This window comes from Lissotriton vulgaris, chromosome 10, assembly GCF_964263255.1.
Source record: "Lissotriton vulgaris chromosome 10, aLisVul1.2, whole genome shotgun sequence".
Classification (NCBI taxonomy): Eukaryota; Metazoa; Chordata; class Amphibia; order Caudata; family Salamandridae; genus Lissotriton; species Lissotriton vulgaris.
The window spans coordinates 72,049,970-72,071,303 of record NC_141698.1 but is presented as its reverse complement, the minus strand read 5'-3'; the positions used below and the strand labels follow the sequence as shown (position 1 = coordinate 72,071,303).

Sequence of the window (21,334 nt, the reverse complement as noted above, 5' to 3'; positions counted from 1 at the left end):
GGCCCCACAGTACCCCCTGCATGTAGAGAAAACCGGGGCAGTCGTGGAGGGCAACCGCTGTGAAACTTGTGCAGAATAAGACGCTGGGCCTGCCCAGAAGCGGAACCTCCAGGCGAAGCTTCCGTTCAAGTACCTTCTTGACCACACCCCCCAAGCGGCAAGATTCTCATTATACATAAAGCAAAATTTTGGTCTGTTAACCCCTTGCCTGCTCATGACGGAACCACGCCGTCATGAGCCATGGGCGCCGTGTGCTCATGACGGCATGGTTCAGTCACGGCTCCACCCGCTCACTAATTCGCCCGCTCCGCCCACGCGGCACTGATTCCCCGCCTGTGTGGGCGAATTGGTTAGCGTGCGGGGCCGTGATGAAACCACGCCGCCATGAGCACACGCCGCCCGTTGCTCATGACGGCATGGTTCTGTCACGAGTGTGGAAGCGCTGCTCTCACCCCCCACACCTCCAGTGCCGTGGCAGAATTTGCGCTGCGGCCAAGGGGTTAAGTCAAATTAGTTGTTTTTTTTGTAGAGCAGGCGTGCTGAACTCTAGTTTGAAGGTGCTCTCATATATGATAAGAAATAGGTCTCACATTTGCTAGAGTTTAAGCTATTGCATTGCCAATAGCTCAAACTCTCGTTAATGCGAGACCTATTATATTGCAAATGCTTGTTTTCTATTTGGGTTCGGTGAATAAATGTTTGCTTCATCTGATCGACTAATTTTTTGAGTTATTTATATGAAGTTACAACACACGATTCTTGCTACATTTTCAAACGAATTAAGTACACCACTCAGATAACTGTCTAGCACCATTCAGATACACATCCCCTGTTTTAATTTTAGTTTTTATGGCGCCTTTAGCAGTGACAACTCAGTCGAAAACAAAAGTTTTAGAACTCTGAGGCACCACTAACTCAAACTCTGTATTTAAAACAAGGTTCCAAAGCCTGAGCCTCCTTTAAGTACCATTGTTATGATCTAATTTGGGCTTGGACTGTTCCGCATGCTAAACTGAACATTAGTCGGAAGGAACAACACTAGTCTTTTGTACTATTGGACCTGGCTGTAAAGTGCCCTTACTCTCCGCTCAGAATCTTGATCGCGTTTATTGTTCCCAGCTGAAAGGGCTGTCACTGCGTTCAGAGTCTTTCTTGGTCGTGTTTTAACAACACACACTCTTGATGTACTATTGGACCGAGCTGTAAAGTGCTACCTCTCTGTCCTCGGTCTTGATCGAGTTACATCAGTAACTGAAATGAATTTAACGTACTCGCTGTTGGTGAATGAGCAGTTCACATTTCATTTATAGTGTGTGTGTTTTAAGCTCAATTTCTAGTATAATTGAACCTATGTGGAAGTATTTTTTGAATCGTTTAATTTATGGGTAAAATGAATCCTTCAAGTATCATGAACCAATTTTCTTTAATGGTTTATTGATGAAGTAATATGTCCCTGCATTGGTTAAAAATAAATTGACTAAGAGAAGTTCTTTGATGAATTCCTTTAAATATGTATTCATGAGTGGTTGCAAGGGGGCAATTTAAATAAATATTTAATTGAATGCCACAGGATTCGCTGTCCTTTAAGATTGTGTTAACACCAAGGCCCCTGTGGCCATAGAGGTTTTCCCTGGGCGCCTATTAGTATCGGATTGCAGATACGCATTAAATAAATGACTAACCTTGGATGCTGGCCCAGAGCTTTAAAGAGGACTTCCGATGTGTCACAGTGAAAGAGCATTAAGAAACTTGATTACCGTGTGCCTTGCACACCAGCAACAAGTCAACCTTCGGTGAATTCCATGGAGAACGAAGCATATCAAAATAAATGCTTTATATTTGATTAGTGGTCAGATCCAACCTTGTGCCTGGTGGTAACCAGTGAACGTTGTGTATTTATTACTGATAGAGGAATTACATGCAGTAACCTTACAGTCTGGTATCTGAGGGCTAAATCAGCTCGCACTTTGGATTCTTGTATTTTATCTCATAGTCAGTGCGTATACGAGAAACAAAGGAAGACTGTTCGTCTTCAGCATTCTCACAGTTATCATCAGATGGGCAATTAGCAAACAGTGACCCAATTGACAGCTGAACAGCATACCTTTTCCAGTTGTCCACGTTTTTTTTTTTCTGAGGCAGGTGTAAAACAAATGTCATCCATATGACCAGGTTCAAAGTATCGACTTTTTTTTTTTAAACCTTTATTTAACATTTGCACTCAAATACAGACCCGGGCCTACAACCCCCAGGGCTGGCCGCTAAGCAGTTCAGTACAGTATCACAATCCAACTTCAGAGTCATTGTCCCTGGGGAGCATAGTAACTCAAATTACTAAGCACAGTGGTTGTAAATGCAGTTCGATGCGGAAACAGGATAGGAGGTTTTCATTTTATAATATAAAATAGGAAGGATCAGGTGTCGTACAGTGTCTCGGATCACAAAAAGGGGGCGAGCAGAAAAACGATGTGTCCACACCAAGTTCGCTACCGTGTAGATCAACGGCATTAAGACATGCGACATCAGGATAAACCAGCACATTATTAATATTAACACCATCGTTGTTGTCCGCCCCACGGCACCAAAGCCCCAGAGAGGTCAAGGCACAAGTATAGAAATAGGATGTAGAGAAAGCCAAACCCACTACACTAACCCGGAAAAAGAAAAAGAAAGAAAAGGCCAGAGAAGAGAAGAGGAAAAAGAGGCCATAGAGCAAAGATAAAAAACGAAATACCCACCCCCACGCCCCCCCACCCTGCACCCCTGCAAATGACTACGCCCACCCCCCACGCAGGGTGCCTGTCGCCCAGCAACCAGAGCCCGAAATATAGAAGAAAAGGGAAGAAAAGAAGGAAAAGAAACCCCACTCGAGAGGGGAAATCGGAGGAGGGCATAATACTACGGACTCCCGGTCTCCTTCCCCCACCATAGCCAACCCTGCCCCGGATTCCATTAGGTCAATAAAACAATCCCGTCAACCACAATCCCACAACGAGAAACCCAGACAAGAATCTCAACCCTGGCCCCTTCGATCAAATGTACTGGAATCGTCAATTAAGGGAAGCCCTTTACACAAAATGTCACAAAAGTCGGCAGAACAGGAGCGAACAGATATAGATGACTGGTACCATTGTCGCCCCTTCCCGTCTCCGAGGCCAAGCTTCATCCCATCCGCCATCTTGAAAGACCAACGGAGGAGGGGAATCGACACCGTCCAAGACAGCATACTGTACAAAGTAGATGGTTCCGTAACGGGGCCGGCATGTAAATGTTCCGAGGGGTACAAAGTCGAAGGTTTCAACGGTTCAATTGGGTGGCCAGGCAAATTACAGTCAGGTAGATCCACCACAATAGGGGCAAACACTGTTTCCAACGCCGGGTCCAAATACACCTCCGAAGCATCCATTGCAAAGCGGGCTGGTTGCCAGGTCACAAGCGTCGAGTCAGGGTCCGGTCTCAAGCATGTGATTTCGTCCATCGCAGACAACAAACTGCAAGTCCGGGCTTTGATAGTGCCCTGAAGCGCCATAAGTGCCTCCAGCACCGTCAGCAATGACGGGCCAGGTCGAGCCTGCTCCGTTGAACTCCTTTCGTCCTCAGGCATGGTGGTCCCCACGGAGAGGCGTCTTCTCCGGGGCAAGATTAGGCAGAGCAGGAATAAGCTAGGAGGGACCAGCGGTCAGCGAGCAATGGTACGCAGCGAGGCACCGACCCGGGGGGATCGGCGATGTGAATGCCGGACCCCCGGTCAGGGACACCCACAACACAGTACCGTGCGTCACTCGTCACCTCACCTGCTATAGGGCACCAGGCGGCTGATGGTAGCAAAACAATCGAAAAAAGTCAGAGTGATCCAGAGACCGGACCTAACCGCATTCAGCAGCTTGTTGTTGTTCAACTCGGACCCGGCAGGGCCAGCACTAGAGACCCCGGCTTCCCAGTTGGGTTAGGCCTCAGTACGGTCATCGACGTATCTCCGCTCCACGACGGCGGAGAAACTCCGGGATTACACCACTGGAGTGTGGTTCGGATCACCCACACGGATCCGGTTCAGGTAAACAGGATTATCAACAGGATAGTGGAGCATAGGACGGAGGTCAGCGGAGCCGGGAGACTATGCAGCCATCTTGGTTGGTGTCGTAGCTCCTCCTCAAAGTATTGACTTTTCAATCAATTTTGTACATTTAGTAAACACACTGTTTACAAAAATTGCAAAATGGATTGACAGGTAACGTGCTTCTTTAAGGACTCATCCGAGCTGGACTTTGAAACATGGGCGGCAGTTGCATGGACCTGAAGGAAGCCTCAGTTTGCTCCCAAAGTACTCCTTTACGTTGAGTGTCTGAAAACATCACTTCTAGCATTAACAAAGGTGGCTGGGTGGTTGCAATGCCTGCCTCTTATGGAAGCCTTTGTTCACTCCAAAACAATCCTTTACAATGAGAGTCTATAAACTTCTCCTCGCCCAGCGTTGGCAGAGGCAGCGGATAGAAAGACTTCCTTTAGAGGAAGCCTCTGTTCACTCACTAACCTTTCCTTTGAGTGTCCATAAACTTCTCTTCTTCCACCAGGCCTATTGAATTAGGCAAGGTAGTCTTGGCGATAAACCGCTTAGCCCGTGGGAAAGCCCCAGGACCTGATGGGGTGCCAGTTGATGTCTTTAAATCAAACATATACCTCTGGGGTCTGGTCTTAACAGATGTTTTAAGGTGTGTAGTGTAAGACTACATACCCGAATCATGGCATTCTGCCTCCTCAGTTCCTATTGTTCAAAAAAGAGACAAATCAGACCAGGCCTGCTCATTTCTGTAAAAATTTCATGCCAATAAGATTGTATCCCCGGGCAGTTCCATGCTAAATAGAGAAAGTCAGCGTTAGTTGCTCGACATCTCTCACAGTCTGCTGTCTCCATCCCGCAAGAGGTCCCCCGCATGCAGTATTCCAAGCTGCAGTAGCGCCTGGGTGACTCCCTTCTCTCTAATGGGGGGAAGCCACAACAGCCACTCTATTGGCATGGCAGGCGAATAGAGCAGTGCTCCGCCTTGCCTCTGTAGTAACGAGTGCCATGCATGGTTGGTGGCCGAGATTGAGTCAAGGATACCCGTCCTACGATCTACAGGTAGGCACACCGTGGCTGGGAGCGACAGCGGATGAGCAAACAGTTGTTCCATAAGTACATGCGATATCTGCTTGTCACCGAGTACCCAAGTGGGCAGATGTGATGCCTGCCAAATTCTATAATAAAGTTCTAGGTCCGGCGCTCCCAGGCTGCCCATGCCGTAAGGCAGAGTGAGCAGTGACCATCCAACTCTGTGCTGCTTTCCTGCCCAAGCTAGTCTAATCATGAGCTGGGTTAGTCGTTGAAAGGAGGCTTTGGATAGCACCACCGGTATGGCGTTGAATAAGAAGAGAAACCGTGGCAATACCACCATGTTCATTATGGCTATGCGGCCCGTAAGAGTGAGCGGGAGCCTGCTCCAAATTGCGATATCGTCCTCCAGCCTGTTTATCGCTACTCCAGAGTTCTCCCTAAGGAGAAGTTCTGGGTCTGAGTGGAGTCCAATTCCTAGATATCTAATCGGTTCCTCCGACCATTGAAGCGGATACTCCATATCAATTTTTTAGTTGCGGGAGTGAGAGGAAAAGCTAACGACTTTGTCCAATTGACTTTCAGACCCGAAAGCACTCCAAAATGTACTATCTCTCTGAGCATAGGGGACAAATTAATTTCCGGGTCATGGACATATACCAAGGTATCATCAGCATACATTGATACTACAATTTGATAGGTCGGAAACCGTATGCCCTCATGTCCATATTCTTCTCTGCTCTGCCACCAGGGCGTACAGCAATGGGGAGAGTGGGCAACCTTCCCTTGTGCCCCTACCAATAAAGAAAGAGTTTGAGACTATGTTGCCAACGCGCACCCTAGCCGAAGGCTTATTGTAAAGGGCGCCGATCATTTGGAGAAATGGAGTACCAAGCCCCATTCTCTGCAGTACCTGGTATAGGAAATGCCATTTCACCGAATCGAAGGCCTTTTCCATATCCAGGAACACTGCGATGACCTTCGTATCCTGCTTAACATGTTGCATGGTTCCTAGGACAGTCCGAATATATATCCCGCTTGCTCAGGGGCTACCAGGTCTGGGGCGAGTAGGGCCAGACGCGTCGCTAGGACTTTTGCAAACAGCTTAGTGTCTACGTTTAACAGTGACAGCGGTCGATATGAACTGCATTCATCTTTTACCTTACCAGGCGTAAGAATAGTAACTATCATCACTTCCCTCATGTCATCAAACAAGGCAGAGAGGTGGGGTAGCAACTGCTCTTGAAAAGATTTGTAAATTTCTACCATAAGGCCATCAATTCCCGGGGCACTACCCGTCCGCATAGAGGCCAGCGCTTCCATGATTTCGGCCTTGGTTATTGGAAACATGAGGAATTCCCTATGCGCGTTAAAGAGCACAGGGAGCTCTATGTGCTCCAGATACTCCAGAGTTTCAGCAGAGAGGTCCCCGCTAGGTATGTGAGTATTGTTGATTGGGGCAAGGTATCCAGGTAGGTCTTTAAATATTGCCTCTGACCCTACCTTAAGTTTTTGTGTTTTGTTAACATGTTTTAGACTGAATCTTATCCATTTTAAATTTGCTCTTCTAACACCATGTACATGGAATAATGTATTACCCACTTTTCATTGTAACAGTGTTTCATCACAGAGCACATGTCACTTTACCTTATTTTGTCTTTTATATATTCAAGTCCAATAGTTGCCTTCCTAGTACCTGTACTGCGTCAGACAGGAATGACGTCTTGTCTGCCTGCAATGAATTTCTTACAAAAATTAGTCTCCATAGCCTTGTGCCACGCAATCCTAAATTTCTTTAAACGTGTGCTAAATATTAGAAGACACTATGAACTGCTAACTATTTAATTGGTTGTAAACCGAAGTTAATGAGATTACTTATTATTTTGCTTATGAGTACAATTATTAGTTTCTAACGAATGTCCTTGTCCCTTGGAGATAAATATTTTAAAACGACTATTTAAAAAAAATTGACAATATTTTATCATGCGTTCTTTGTATAAGTTTTATGCTTTTATGGCAAATAAGCTGAACAAAGTTGATCTTGACTTGACATAACCTTATCCCATCCTCCTCGCCAGTATGGTTAGGATGTGGAATAACATGTATTAGGTTTAATAATAAGAACTAAACAATGTGCAAGAGTGATAGAAAAATAGCAGTAACACAGCAGATACCGACTCCCAACTGATACTCCCAAACAAACCCACACATTTGGTACACACATTCCACATCCAGTCCCAGAACCCCCGTCATCACAGGTCCATGCATACGTAACACAGCTGCAAGTCACATCTACCTCATTTTCTTTGAGGAGACTGGCCCGACTACTTGAGCCACATTACTCAAGTCTTGAATTAACTTCAATCAGGCCCTGAGACCATTTTTGTCAGTAATGTAATTTTACGTGCAGGGTTCATTCAAAAATAAAACCCGATGTGTGTGTTTGTGATCTATTGGGCTGTGTGCACTAACTTTAATCTCCGCGCTTCTTCCTTTGTGTTTGCAGGTCCAGCTCTGTGGGGGTCTCTTTCTGTGCTTAATCGCAAGGAATCCGATTTTAGAAAGTCTGCAATAGTTTCCCAGTCAGACATGAAGGTCGAGCTGCTTCCAGCACTTACGGATAATTATATGTACCTCCTCATTGACGAGGACACCAAGGAGGCAGCCGTCGTTGACCCTGTGCAACCCCAGAAGGTGAATATCCGAGATTAGTACTGCCTGCTGTTATCCTTGTTTTTACAAGCAACGACCTCGAGTGTTTATCTGCGGTTCTTGACTGTTTCTTAACTCGAACATGCGAGCTTAATTTTAATCATCCCTGTCTGCTCCAGATATGCTGTTGCCAAAATTACTTCTCTCAAGTAATGCAGTCTCTTAGTCTCCAAGGTTAACCCTTTGTTGGTGGCAGTGCTGAGTTTGAAAGGACAGTGACGCCCCTTTGTAACAAAGTAAGTTAGAGCATTAGATTGAGGGCTGCTGCACGTTTGCCTGCGACTTGCAGTTTTTGCCCAAACTTTTATTGTTGCGAGATCAATAATATGAAAGTGGTTGAGATGGCTTACGACACCTAGTATTTGGCCACTAAGGGCGAATGGTGTGCAACATACATATAAATTATGAATATTAATGTAACAAATGACCCACAAGGTTTATCCTAGCTTTTCTCTGCCAAACTCTAGACAGCCCTTACAAACATGAGCTTACATTTCATATACCATGTTCTCAAATTGAGTTAGGCGCTAATTTGAGCCAAGAAAGCATGTTTTCATTAACCCCTTCGCTGCGGCGCGAATTCTGCAGCGGCGCGTGGGGGAGGGGGGGTGAGCGCGGCGCTTCGGTGCTCATGACCGCTCCACCCAGTCATGAGTCACTCGTGGCGTGTGCTCATGACTGCGTGGTTCCGTCATGACCCCGTCCACTCATTCATTCGCCCGCACAGGCGGGGAGTTAGTGCCTCGTGGGAGGATCGGCAGCGGCATGACGAAGCACACGCCACCCGTGACTCATGACCGCGTGGTTCCGTCATAGGCACCCAAGGTTTTAAACGGCCTGCCAAGAGACTTCGGCACTGATCTAAATCGATTGGAAACTAGGGACACTATTAAGTTAGTTGAAAACCTCATAATGCCCGTTATGTCACACATTAAGGTCACACATTTGAATTGATATGACTGCTGCTGCTACTAGTACTGTGGGGTTAGTTAATGGTAAGTAGACATGCATCAAGACATAATTTAGTTTGTTGTACGGCTGTACGCTGTATATCTGATGATATTGCCAATTTATACAACACCTACCACAAATCTTTTGCACTTCAATACCATATAAGAATTAACTGGATTTAATGATACTTTTAGTATCGGACAGTTCATGCACTGGAAGTCAAACCCCTAGCACACTTTTTTTATCATTCTCTGGAGCGGCTGATCAACAAATTGAAGTATTGGTCATTGACGTTAGACTCTATTGTTATTTTCTCAGACATAAAGCCCTGAAATATATTTTCTGTTAGGGAGATTCAGACATAGTTTCTTACCTCACAGTGTTGACCTCCCAAAATCAGAATAGAATAAACGTCTTCAACTAACTGTCCTTCAAAAAATGTATTGAAAAGCATAGGCCCAGTGCAGGCAACTGGTGACTAGAAACAATCACAGCCTCAGTTTTAAAAAGATAAATTAAAGCATTGGTGTTCTGAAACTTAACTGTTATCATAATGAACCTAGAGCTGGCATGCTTCGTCCAACTTGCCTTCCTGAAGGCATATTTTGGAAAGGCAATTACATTTTTATGAACTGTACTTCAAAATGAAAAGAAACTCCTACAAATTCAAATATTTATGAACGGTTTCCATAAAAAGGTCTACATTTGTGAATAGGAGACAGTCGGTAGTTGTGGTTTGTGCAAATTACTATCCAAATCTATCAGACAACTCCTAAAGTCCGCAAAACGTCACAATGCTTTTCAGAACCCTTCCTAACCAACAGATGCATACTACACCAGATTTACACGGGGACTCCACACGCCTACGATTGGGACTCCTGTCACATTCATCGCCACTGTAATTAAAATAAAGAGTAACCTGGTCCTGATGATGGCTAACCACTTCTTCAGGCCGAAACGCCGTTGACTCTTACAGCGAAATTTCGGCGCTAGTTCTTCGAGGAGACCCATCTTGATTCAACTTGAATATATATACATTCATTGTTTGGGTATCTCTACTATGTACATTTCATCACCAATTGTCTTTTTTCGAGGACCCTAGTGTCGTTGTAAATACTTCCTCACGTGTCACTTGCGTCATCATCATTGCACGAGCACTTGTGTACAATAATCCACAGGTTACATGCCGAATAATATAACGAAGCGCTGGTCTTATACATGTCTAAATATATGAAGTTAATAGTTAATTATAACATATATAACTACCAAAAAAATAGCTTTTTGTTAAATTGTGTTTTGTATCCTTGGTCTTTTTCTTTGCTCCCAGCAATTAATTGTGCTATTGTTGAAATTGACTACTAACTGATACCCTTTGAGATATTGTTGCAGTTTAGGAAAGAAGCACAGAGACTGGGGTCCTGATTAGCAGGATCCCAGTCGCACAAGTTACTTACCTTTGGTAACGATATATCTGTAAGAAACAGTAGTTAGTATTAGATTCCTTACCTTAGAATATCCCCAGTCGTCAGTCTGGATCCGGAAACTTTTGCGTAGCAGTACCCTTGCGCGTCGGTAGGCGTCGTCTGCGGCTCAGCGTCCGTCGTCGGCGTCGTTGGTGCTGGGATGACGTCACCGGAGAACTTAGACGCCGCCCTCACGCGCTGACGTCACTTCTTATACACAGCTTTTCCGCGCCAGAACCGCAGAGCCATGATAAAAACCAACACTGGTGCCATGAAACTAGGGCCCTGAAAGGGATGTCCTTAACCCTAGATATCGGTTCGCAGAACGGGGAGGATGGGTGGGGCGGTAAGGAATCTAATACTAACTACTGTTTTTTACAGATATATCGTTACCGAAGGTAAGTAACTTGTGCATCTAAAAAGTAACAGGTTAGAATTAGTTTCATTACCTTAGAATAGATACCCCAGCAATACCAACCTGGTGGTAGGTCTGCGAACCAATAATCACACCAGAAAGTCCTGGAGAACGGAACGGCCGAAAAAGCCATCTCTCCGGACTTGGCTGTCCAAGCAGTAGTGTCTAGCAAATGTGTGCAGCGAGGCCCATGTAGTTGCCTGGCAGATGTCCTGCAAGGGGACTCCCCGACCCAGGGCAGTTGTAGCTGCCGTCGCCCGAGTGGAATGGGCACACAGCCCCACAGGAGGCTCCTTTTTAGCCAAAGAATAGCATGCCCTGATGCACAAGACGACCCATGGAGAAATGGTTTGTTTGTGCAACGCCCGTCCTTTCTTAGCGCCCACGTAACCAACAAAGACTTGGTCATCCACCCGGAACTGGCGTGTGCGATCCAGATAGTATGAGAGCGCACGTTTTTGGGTCCAGAAACGTCCTTATTCCTCTTTCGAGGGATGCAGAGGCAGAAAGAAGGTGGGCAAGGTGATGGACTGACCGATGTGGAAGGCTGCGACTACCTTGGGCAGGAAAGAGGGTCGCGTCCCCAACACAACTTTGTCCGGCTGGACAGAAAGGAAAGGAGGTTGTGAAGAAAGGGCCTGGAGCTCACTCACTCTCCTGGTAGAGGAGATGGCAACCAGGAATGCAGTCTTAAGAGTGAGAAGACGAAGAGGACAGTTATGAAGTGGCTCGAAGGGAGCGTACATCAGATAAGTCAGAACAAGGTTCAAGTCCCACTGCGGCATCACAAAAGGAACAGGGGGAAACATATGAGTGATGCCCTTCAAGAACCTATTTACAACCGGGGACTTGAAGAAAGAGGGCTGATCAGGTAGCCTTAAGAAGGCGGAAATGGCAGAGAGGTAGCCCTTAATAGTGCCGAGAGCAGAGCCCTGCTGGCAAAGAGAAAGAAGAAAGAGAAGAACTTCAGAGAGGGGGGCAGAGAGTGGATCCACAGCCTTTGCTGTGCACCATGCTACAAATTTGTTACACCTGCAGGCGTATACCGATTTTGTGAAGGGACGCCTGGCTGCCAGAATTACTTCGCAGACTTCAGGAGGCAAGTCCAATGGCCTCAACTGTCGCGGCTCAATCGCCACGCATGGAGGTGGAGACTGGACAGGTTCGGGTGGAGGACCGTCCCCTGCTGCAACAGAAGGTCCTCCTGAAGAGGCAGACGAATCGGGGGATCGACTGACATGCTGAGTAGCTCGGGATACCAGTATCTTCGTGCCCAGTCCGGAGCTACGAGAATGGCTTTGGCCAGGTCGCGCCTCCTCTTCTTCAGCACTCTGGGCAAAAGTGGTATAGGCGGAAAGGCGTACAACAGACCGCAGCTCCACTCGCGACTAAAAGCGTCTCAGAGCGAGTGTCGCCTTGGAAATTCCAACGGCAAGAACTGATGACATTGCGCGTTCTCTTCTGTGGCGAATAGATCTAACCAAGGCGCTCCCCACTGCTGAAAGTGACCTTGCGCCACGTCAGAGTTCAGACGCCATTCGTGATCCATCATGCACCGGCGGCTGAGTTTGTCCGCTCTGGCATTCAGGCAACCGGCCAGGTGTTGAACCACCAGGGTCACGCCATGATGTTCCAGCCACTGCAATAGGCGCAGAGACTCCTGGCATAGGGTCCACAACCCCACCCCGCCCTGTTTGTTGGAGTACCACATGGCGGTGGTGTTGTCCGTGAACACCTGCATTACACTCCCCCGGACAGAGGGGAGGAATGCTTTCAGTGCAAGCCGGATCGCCTGCAGCTCCAGTAGGTTGATGTGGAGCCGGGACTCTGCCGTAGACTAGAGGCCTCTGATCTCCGCCTCTCCCCTGTGGCCCCCCCAGCCACGGAGGGACGCATCCGTCACGACTACGTGCTCCGGTTGGGGTAGGGAGAGGGATCTGCCACTGACCCAATCGCGGTCCGTGAGCCACCACTGCAACTGTCTTGCAGTGCCCTCCGAGATCAAGACTTGGTCGGACAAGTTGCCCTGATGCTGGGCCCACTGAAACTTCAGGTCCCTCTGCAAAGCCCGCAACCGCCACCTGGCGTGATGCACCAGAAGGATGCAGGAGGGCATCAGCCCCAGAAGCCGCAGCGTCAACCTGACAGAGACTCAGGATAAAGGCTGAAAGATCGGAATCAGAGCCTGAATATCCCAAACCCGCTGTTCGGGGGGATAAACCCAAAACTGCGCCGAGTCTAAAACCGCTCCGATGAAGAGGAGCTTCTGAGAGGGGCACAGGTGCGACTTTGGCACCATGATGGAGAACCCCAGCAGGTGCAGGAGGTCGGCCTAGTCTGGAGGTGGCTGACGACTGTCTGGGTCGAACCCGCCTTCAACAACCAGTCGTTGAGGTAGGGGAAGACTGAAACCCCTAACCTGCGCAGATGAGCTGCGACCACTGCCATCACTTTCGTGAACACCAGGTAAGGCCGAAGGGGAGCACAGTAAACTGAAAGTGCTCGTGGCCTACCGTGAACCACAGGTAGCGCCGGTGGGCCGGCAGGACGGGGATGTGGAAATATGCGTCCTGCAAGTCCAACGTCACCATCCAATCTCCAGGGTCTAGGGCAGCTAAGACCTGAGCCAATGTCAGCATCTTGAACTCCTCCTTCCGGAGGAACCCGTTGACGTTCCGGAGGTCCACGGTAGGGCGTAGGCCCCCTTTGCCCTTCTCGGGAACCAGAAAGTAGTGAGAGTAACAACCACACCCTACTTCTGGCCCAGGAACGCGCTCTATGGCCCCCTTGGCCAAGAGGGCCATAACTTCCTCTTGCAGAAGCTTCAAGTGATCCCCCGACACGCGGTGGTACTGCGGTGGCATGGCTTGAGGGGTCGCCTCGAAGGGGAGGGAGTAGCCCCTTCGGACGATTTGCAGCACCCACTTGTCGGATGTGATGTTGCACCACTGGAGGAGGTGATGCCCCCCACTGGCGTCAAATGGGCCTGAAAGCTCGGACTAGGAAGGCTTTGAGGCGGATGCTGCGGGGTGGATGTGGACTGGCCTCGCCGCTGTCCCCTGTTACTGCCACGGCGGTTACCACGTCTGCCGCCGCTCTGGATGTAAGTCTGCGGCCCGTGGCTGGCAGGACATGTCGGGGGTGCCCCTTCCTTGGCCACGAAAGGAGCGAAAGGCAGCAGTTTGCTGGCGTGGGGTCGACAGGCCCAAGGACTTCGCCATAGCCCTAGAGTCCTTAAATCGCTCAAGCGCACTGTCTGCCTTGTCGCCTAAAAGACGAAGGCCATCAAACGGCATGTCCATGAGGGTGTTCTGGACATCAGCCGAAAAGTTGGCGGACCTCAGCCAGGCGTGGCGGCGAACCGCCAACGTCGTTGCAATCGCCCTGCCTAGCTAGTCCGTGGTATCCAGCCCACATAGAATGGAATACAGTGCCGCATCTCGCCCTTCCACAGGGGCTTGGGCAAGTTTAACCCGGGCCTTCACCGGGCATTGTGGCAGCACGTCCGTGACCGTGTCCCACAGAAAGTGGGTATAGCGGCCCAAAAGGCAAGCGGTGTTGACCGACCGCAACCCCAAACTAAGTGAGAACATCTTTTTGCTTTACTGTTCGTACCTTTTGGATTCCCGATCAGGGGGATCTGTCGGGAATGCGGTCTGGCAGTTAGAGGCCTGGATAACCATGTTCTCGGGGTGGGGTGGGTGGACAGGAAGCAAGGGTCGCCCGGGGCTGTGTGGTGGCGTCTGGTCACGTTCCTATCTACAGGAGCACCTGTAGGGTGCCTGGACCACCTGCCCAAAAGAACGTCAGTTAAGGCCTCATTGAACTGCAGCAGAGGCTCCGAAGAGCTTGCCTGTGTTTTGAGGACCTCAGTGAGGAGGTTAGTCCTCACGGCTGCGACGGGGAGCTCAAGAGCCTAGGCCTTGGCTGCCCTCGTCAACACCACACTGTAGGCAGCCCCCTCCTCTGTAGCCACGGTAGGAGTGGAGAAAAATCCAGTGCCGGGCGAAGTGTCCAAACCACTGGCCTCCCTTAGCTCACCTGCCCAGTCCTGAAAAGACTGGCACTCCCCAGACCCCTCACAATCCGCTTCACCCTCCATCTCCTGGTACTCCGGTTCAAAGGATGGGGCCGGGTCATAGAAAATTGCACTTCCCTCGGCGTCGAATGCGGCGTCGATCGACGCCGGAACCGGATCGAGGGTGGGATCGGGGACGACGTCGTCCGGTGACGGCGTAGAGGGCGACACCCTAGGAGTCACCGCCGGCATTGGGATCGTCAGGTCGACCAATGGTGACCCGGATCCAACAGATCCGGCGGGGCCCTGCGGCATCGGGACCGAAGTCACCGACGGCGCCAGGGCCGAAGCACCCGGCGGCGCCAAAGCACCCGGCCCGCTTGGGCTCCCAGCCGGGACCGCGGACCCTGAAGGCGCCGCGGAACCCGACGGAGGAGCGAGCGACCTCATGGCCATGAGGAAGGCGTCGATCTCCTCTGGCGTCGCGTTCTGCTCAGGGACCGGCGGGTATGGAGCAGGCCGTGATGTCTGCGGCTCCGCCCGAACCACCGGCTGTGTCGCGCAAGCATCGGGGGGAGTAAGAAGAGCGATGTCGCCTCTTTGACTTCTTGTGCCTCTTACCTGAGGACTTGGAGCCCGACGAGTGGTGTCGACTTGCCGACTACCGGAGCTCGAGGCGCTTACGGGATTGCTCCCGCTTAGCTTTCAACGTCAAGGCCCGGCATTCGGGACACAACTTGTCATCGTGGTCGGCCCCTAAGCAATACAGGCACCGGCGATTGGGGTCGTTACCCGACATCCGTCGGCTGCAGTCGGCGTAGGGTTTGAACCCGGACATCCCTACCGGCACAGTCTGAGTCGTTTGACTAGGAAAACAGACTAAAAGGATCAAAAAAGTTTAGTCAAAAATTGACTAAAGGGTATCACTTTTTCCGGATTGGCGCAGAAGAAAGAAGAACTGACGTCAGTGCGCGAGGGCGGCGTCTAAGTACCGACAACGTCATTCCGGTGCAAACGACGGACACGGAGCCACAGACGGCACCTACCGACACGCAGGGGTACTGTTACGCAAAAGTTTCCGGATCCAGACTGACGCCTTGGGATATTCTAAGGTAAGGAATCTAATACTAACCTGTTTCTTTCAGATATACCAGTTAGACAACATAATGACGCCCGGGAAAAGTGGGTATGACCATGAAAGCAGATCCTACTTTTCCACACTACTCTACCATTATTATTGTTAGTGTGCTGGAAGATCAACTTCCTTTGTTAAGTATTAACCATCAACTCTGTGTCATGGTCCCCCTTTCACTGCACCACCCTCAGTATCATAACAAAGGTGAAATGGGCACTCCTATCACGGTCAACAGAGTCTCCATGAATGAGATAAGTTAGTAAAGTCCCCTTGGTAGCTAATTAAGGCTTCTGATACATAACTTAAGATTTGTTTTCTATCAGTCCCCTTGTGTGTAATAACCCAAACCTTTTATATCAGTCGGAAACCGGATCCTCCAGCGCTTGCAGCTGAGAATGTATCTGATGAGCTGATGATACAGCACCCTTATACTTTGGAGTGTGGCTTTGGCGATTGTGCAGACCTATCCTCAATGTTTAAGACTTGCGTGGAAGAGTCACTACTTATGGTGCTACACTCATACATTTAGAACTAAAATCACAATTGTCCCATAGTATAAGTAGAACAGTAGTCCAGGACCATTCCTGCTCATGTTACAAATATGTTATAAAGACTAGACTATGACCTAGGTCAATTTCCAGCCCCCTCTGGCACTTAGCTTGCTCATGAATGTGAAATGTTTCCTCAGTAAGCCTATAAACATGGGTCACTTACTGTCCAGAATCAAAACAAAGCGAAATATCAGGGAACAGAGAAGATAGCAGGGGAACTGGAATGATTAAGCCTAGGAGCAGAGTAAATGTGGTCTGTCTTTTATTTCTGTTACAGTGCTGGCGATTTTGATGTACTTGAGGACAACCCTAACAAGGTGTATAAAAATTAAGTTCTACATTCTTTGGCTCAACTGAAAAAAATACAATCTTCCCATAATAATTAGGACACCTCCAACAACATACTGCTCTGTTTTTCCTCATTAACGCTTGGCCTGTTAACTGTATGGATTTAAAGGATAATCGTTTTTCAAACCATCTCCGTTTAGTACAGTTTTCATAAATCCTAAAACTCTGAGGCGATGCAGCTTTATAATATTGTGTATGACGTTGTGCCTCTTTTTTTTTTCTTTTTTCAAGGTTATAGCAAATCAAGGAACACCCACTAGAATCCTTATCTGTCGTAACTGCTTATAAGAGCACTTTGTTTAATACATTTCAATGGCATAGATGAACCTAAGGAGCCATACCTGATATATGGAGCAGAAATAGCAACTTACTTGCTCCACCATTATTTCTTTAAGTTTCTCGCACACTTTCATTTTGCCTTAGACATTTGTTCGATTTTACCCTTCAATTCTTAATCTACAAATAATGTAGCCAGACACAACTATATTGTTTGTTGTATTTTTAAGTCAGTGTCTCACTCAGCTATCTCTGATTGTTTCTTACAGGTTGTGGATGCAGTCAAAAAGCATGGCGTCAAACTGACCACAGTTCTTACTACACATCACCACTGGTAAATATTAATCTCAACTGATTTTATTTTTCCCTGATTTGCTTTTTGGTCTCTAGATATTACAGAAATCCTAAAATATGTTTAAAAATTGGAATGCACCTTTTAAAAAGTAATCTCAGCGCAGGCTATCTATGATTCCAGGACCTGAGGTTTGTATTAACAGAACATTCTGTAATTTGTGAAGGTATTACTAAATCTGGAGGGGAATTTGATTGCAGCTAGTCATCCACCAAAGGCATAGATTGGTAGAGAAAATTCTTCAGGCTGATTCTTTCTGGGATTTCATTGCATGCAATAAAGGAGTTTGCATAAAATGATAGGTAAACAATGGTACCAAACATTCATTTCTATAGACAAAACTATAGAAGTAAAAATGTTGAATTCTTACCATTTACATTTGTGATTCCTTGCTTCATCTGTCCTATTAATCCATCTTTAACACTAACCTCTTATCCCTGAGCTCATAATATCTCTATTTTGTAGGAGTGAGGATACTCCTTTACCATCGCTTCTGCCACCCGTCTCTTCTTTCACTATTATTTTCACATTCAATACCCATAACCCAATTCCTAAAACGAATCTAATTTAGCCCATCCCTTAACCAAATCGTTACACTAAGCCTTACACTGATCCTTGCTCCTGACTCCAAATCGTAATACATTCCCTTACTTACACCATCCCATACTCTAACATTAAACTTACCCCAAATGTTAACCTAACCCCAACTTTGTCCCTTAAACCTACTGTGATAAAATAAATGATTAGTTTGAAGGGAGAGGGAGGAGAGTGCCCTACCAACTTAATAAGACTGTGTCTTGCTAGCTTACAGCACAGTACACTGATAAATCTGCTGCAACCCTGGCACAAGCAGCAGGACTTTGCCTAGAGAAACAAGAAATTGTTGCAACCTGTACCAGACAACCATAAATTAAAGAAAAACATTCAGCATATTTGAAAAAACCAAGAACATATAATCAAAATGACACAACCAGTGTTAAAAATCTGATTAAGTAAGCCTGGAAATATGGCTTGTTCCAGTCATAAAATACCCTTGGGAAAAATATCTGATGGAGACTTCTAGCTGCAGATTTCTTACCTTTGAATTTCCCAGTCATAAGCTGGATCCGCAAACATTTGATGAGCAATACCCGCTTTGCATGCGGCGTCGGGTGGCTCCATTCTGGTCCGTGTCAGTTATGACGTTGCAGTGCCTATATAGGCGCCACCCAGATGCGTAGACGTCAGTTCTTTTCTTTCTCCGCCAGTTAAGTGCCAATCTGGAAAGACCTAAACTTCTGCCACTTTTTGGCAGTTTTTTTTCTCCATTTTTGTCGAATTCGAAACTTTTTCCACTTCATGTGCAAGGGCGGTTTCTGAGGGAGACTGGTTTCCAGCCGTACAGTGCCTGCCTCCGCATGATGTCGGTCATCGATCACCACCTCGTCTGTCTGTGGTGTCTCAAGCACGACCATGATTCGAAGTCGTGCTTGGACTGCCGGGCCATGGCTCCGAAGGCCTAGAGGGAGTGGGCGATGATGCTACTCGCAGGGGCCTGGCAGTCGACACCGTCCAGCAAGACTCCTCAGAGATCCCAGTCCCGATCGAAGAAGAGGAGGTCACAGGTCCGCTCCCGGAGCTCTAAGTTCTCTTCTTCCCACTCAAGATCCTTGGGACACTCTGGGAATAGAGGCATAAGAAGAAGTCCAAGCGGACCTCATCTTCACCTTTGTTGTCGTCCGTTGACAAGAAAGGTAAGGAGCACCACTGCTCTAGGCATGGTTTTGCAGAGCTGGAGCAACTCCCGCTCAAATAACATAATTATACGAGGCCGCGTATTTGAGTATAAGACCCTGCTGGTGAGCTCTCAGGTGGAGTCGGAAGGGGCCCCATCGCGTTCGACGCCGTCTGCTCCGGTCATGGTGCCAGTGGGGCCTCAAGGATCCAATCCCAGATCCGGGTCGACGTCCGTCGTGCCATCGCGACCTCCCCTGGCAGCGTACCCAGAGTTGGTGCCTGCGGTGACAACAGCGCCCATTGGCGACGCCAGGCCCATCCTCATTCCCGACGACAAGGAGCCAGAATGACTTGGATCTACGCTGAATCCAGCTTCGATTGAACCCAGTGGCACTGTGTTGTCGCCTGAGCACTTTTAAGACCTTCTAGCCTCAGGAGACAATTAGGAGGGGTCTATGGACCCTCAGGAACACCAGGATATGTCTGTGGTGAACTTGGAGACCAGTGGCCTGGACACTTCCCCAGATACTGGCAGGCTTTCTCCGCCAACAGTGGCTACGGAGGAGGGGGCATCCTATGCCATGGTGGTAAAGAGGGCAGCTGAGGTCCTTGGACTAGAACTGCCCTCAGTGCATCTCAGGACTAATCTCCTGGCTGAGGTGCTTCAACTAGAGGCTACCGCTTCTGAACCCCTTTTGCCCTTTAATGAGGCACTTAAGGATGTCCTTCTAGGCATATTTTCTAAGCTAGCACAGGGTCTCCTGTGAGTAGGATTATTGCACGCCAGTATCGTTCAGCTTCGGCAACCCAAAGTTCCTCAGCCATCACCCTAACCCAGAAAGTTTGGTGGTGCAAGCCTCTACGTCCCAGGGCGTGTTCCCTTCTGCCCCTCCAGATAGGGAATCGAAGAGGGTGGACTCATTTGGAAAGAAATGTTTCTTTCCTCCAGCCTGGCTATGCGGTCGGTGAATACGCCTGCTTATTTGGCCTTTTCTCCCTTTCCCTTTGGGAGGCGTTTGCTGCCACAGGTCCCGGATGATGCCAGGGCTATGCTCTCCCAAGCAGTCAAGGACGGAAGAGCTGCAGCAATATTCACCATACGGTATGGTCTAGATATGACTGATTCGCGGGGCAGATCAAATTCAAGGACAGTGGCATTGAGGCGCCACGTCTGGCTTAGAACAACTGGCTTCTCTGGCGATGTCCAAGCCAATCTGATGGACATTCTCTTTGATGAAACCCGTCTTTTTGGGGAAGAGGCAGCCCCGGCCCTGGTCAGGTTCAAGGACTCGCTCACTACAGCCAGTTCCTTGGGCCTCTTCTCAAATCCTCGTGGCCAGTCTTCCTTTCACCCCTTTCGTGGCAACGAAAAGGGTTTCCAGCAGCATCAACCCAATCCCAGCCACCATCCTGCCAGACTGCCCAAGCTGAGCAAGGACGTGGATGTGGTGCATTCCGATCCAGGAATAGAGGCCAGAAGTCATTGAGCACACTGCCCCCAACAGCCGTAGCCTCCGAGCACTCCTAGGCCGACTCTGCAGGACCACACAACTCCAGTTGGTGGGAGAATTCATCATCATCTCCCCCATTGGAGATCCATAACATCTGACAAGTTGGTCTTGCAGTTCCTCCAGGAGGGATATTCTCTGCCTTTCCTCTCTTTACTTCCTCTCATTCTGCCAAATTAGGAACTGCTGAAGGAGGATCATTTAAGGTTGCACCAAGAGGAAGTTACAGCTGTCTTGGTCAAGGGAGCTATAGAAAGGGTCCCAGTTTCAGAAGGAGACAGTGGCTGTTATTCCCGCTACTTTCTGATTCTGAAGAAGAACAAAGGGCTGCGGCCCATTTTGGATCTTCGGAACGTCAATCTCTTCCTCAAGAAGGAGAAATTCAAGATGCTCACTCTGGCTCAGATCTTGGCAGCCCTAGACCAAGAAGACTGGATGGTAGCGTTGGATCTGCATGATGCGTATTTTCACATACGCATCCTCCAGGCAACAGATGTTATCTGCGGTTCAAGGGAAGAGGTGTGGTTCAGCGGCCAGGGCAGCTGACTCAGGAACAAGTGGGCTCATGGTTCGATCACTGGTGGCAGGTTAGCCCAGCACCTTGTGACTCTGGGCAATAGCTTGCTTCATCTTCCCGTCTGCCCCCAGTGCCGGGACACCTCTGCGGAGTTAGCTGTGAGGTTTACAAATGCTGGTATTTCATTTTTTTGGTGGGTATTTCAAGGTAGGCCGCGAGCACTTCCAGTTTATTGTACTCCCCTTCAGCCTTACAAGTACCCCTCTGGTGTTCACCAAGAGGA

At 48.5% G+C, this 21,334-nt stretch overlaps 1 protein-coding gene across 8 annotated transcripts in view; it reads left to right on the top strand.

The window, feature by feature from the left end:
• Positions 1-21,334, top strand: part of LOC147684688 (hydroxyacylglutathione hydrolase, mitochondrial) — a 699,222-nt gene that overhangs the window by 264,529 nt on the left and 413,359 nt on the right. For all 8 annotated transcript variants that reach the window (XM_086940518.1, XM_086940519.1, XM_086940522.1 and 5 more), the window contains 2 exons: positions 7,596-7,783; positions 17,228-17,292. In XM_086940518.1, coding sequence (XP_086796644.1) covers positions 7,596-7,783; positions 17,228-17,292 — 253 coding nt within the window. The remainder of the gene's footprint in view (positions 1-7,595; positions 7,784-17,227; positions 17,293-21,334) is intronic.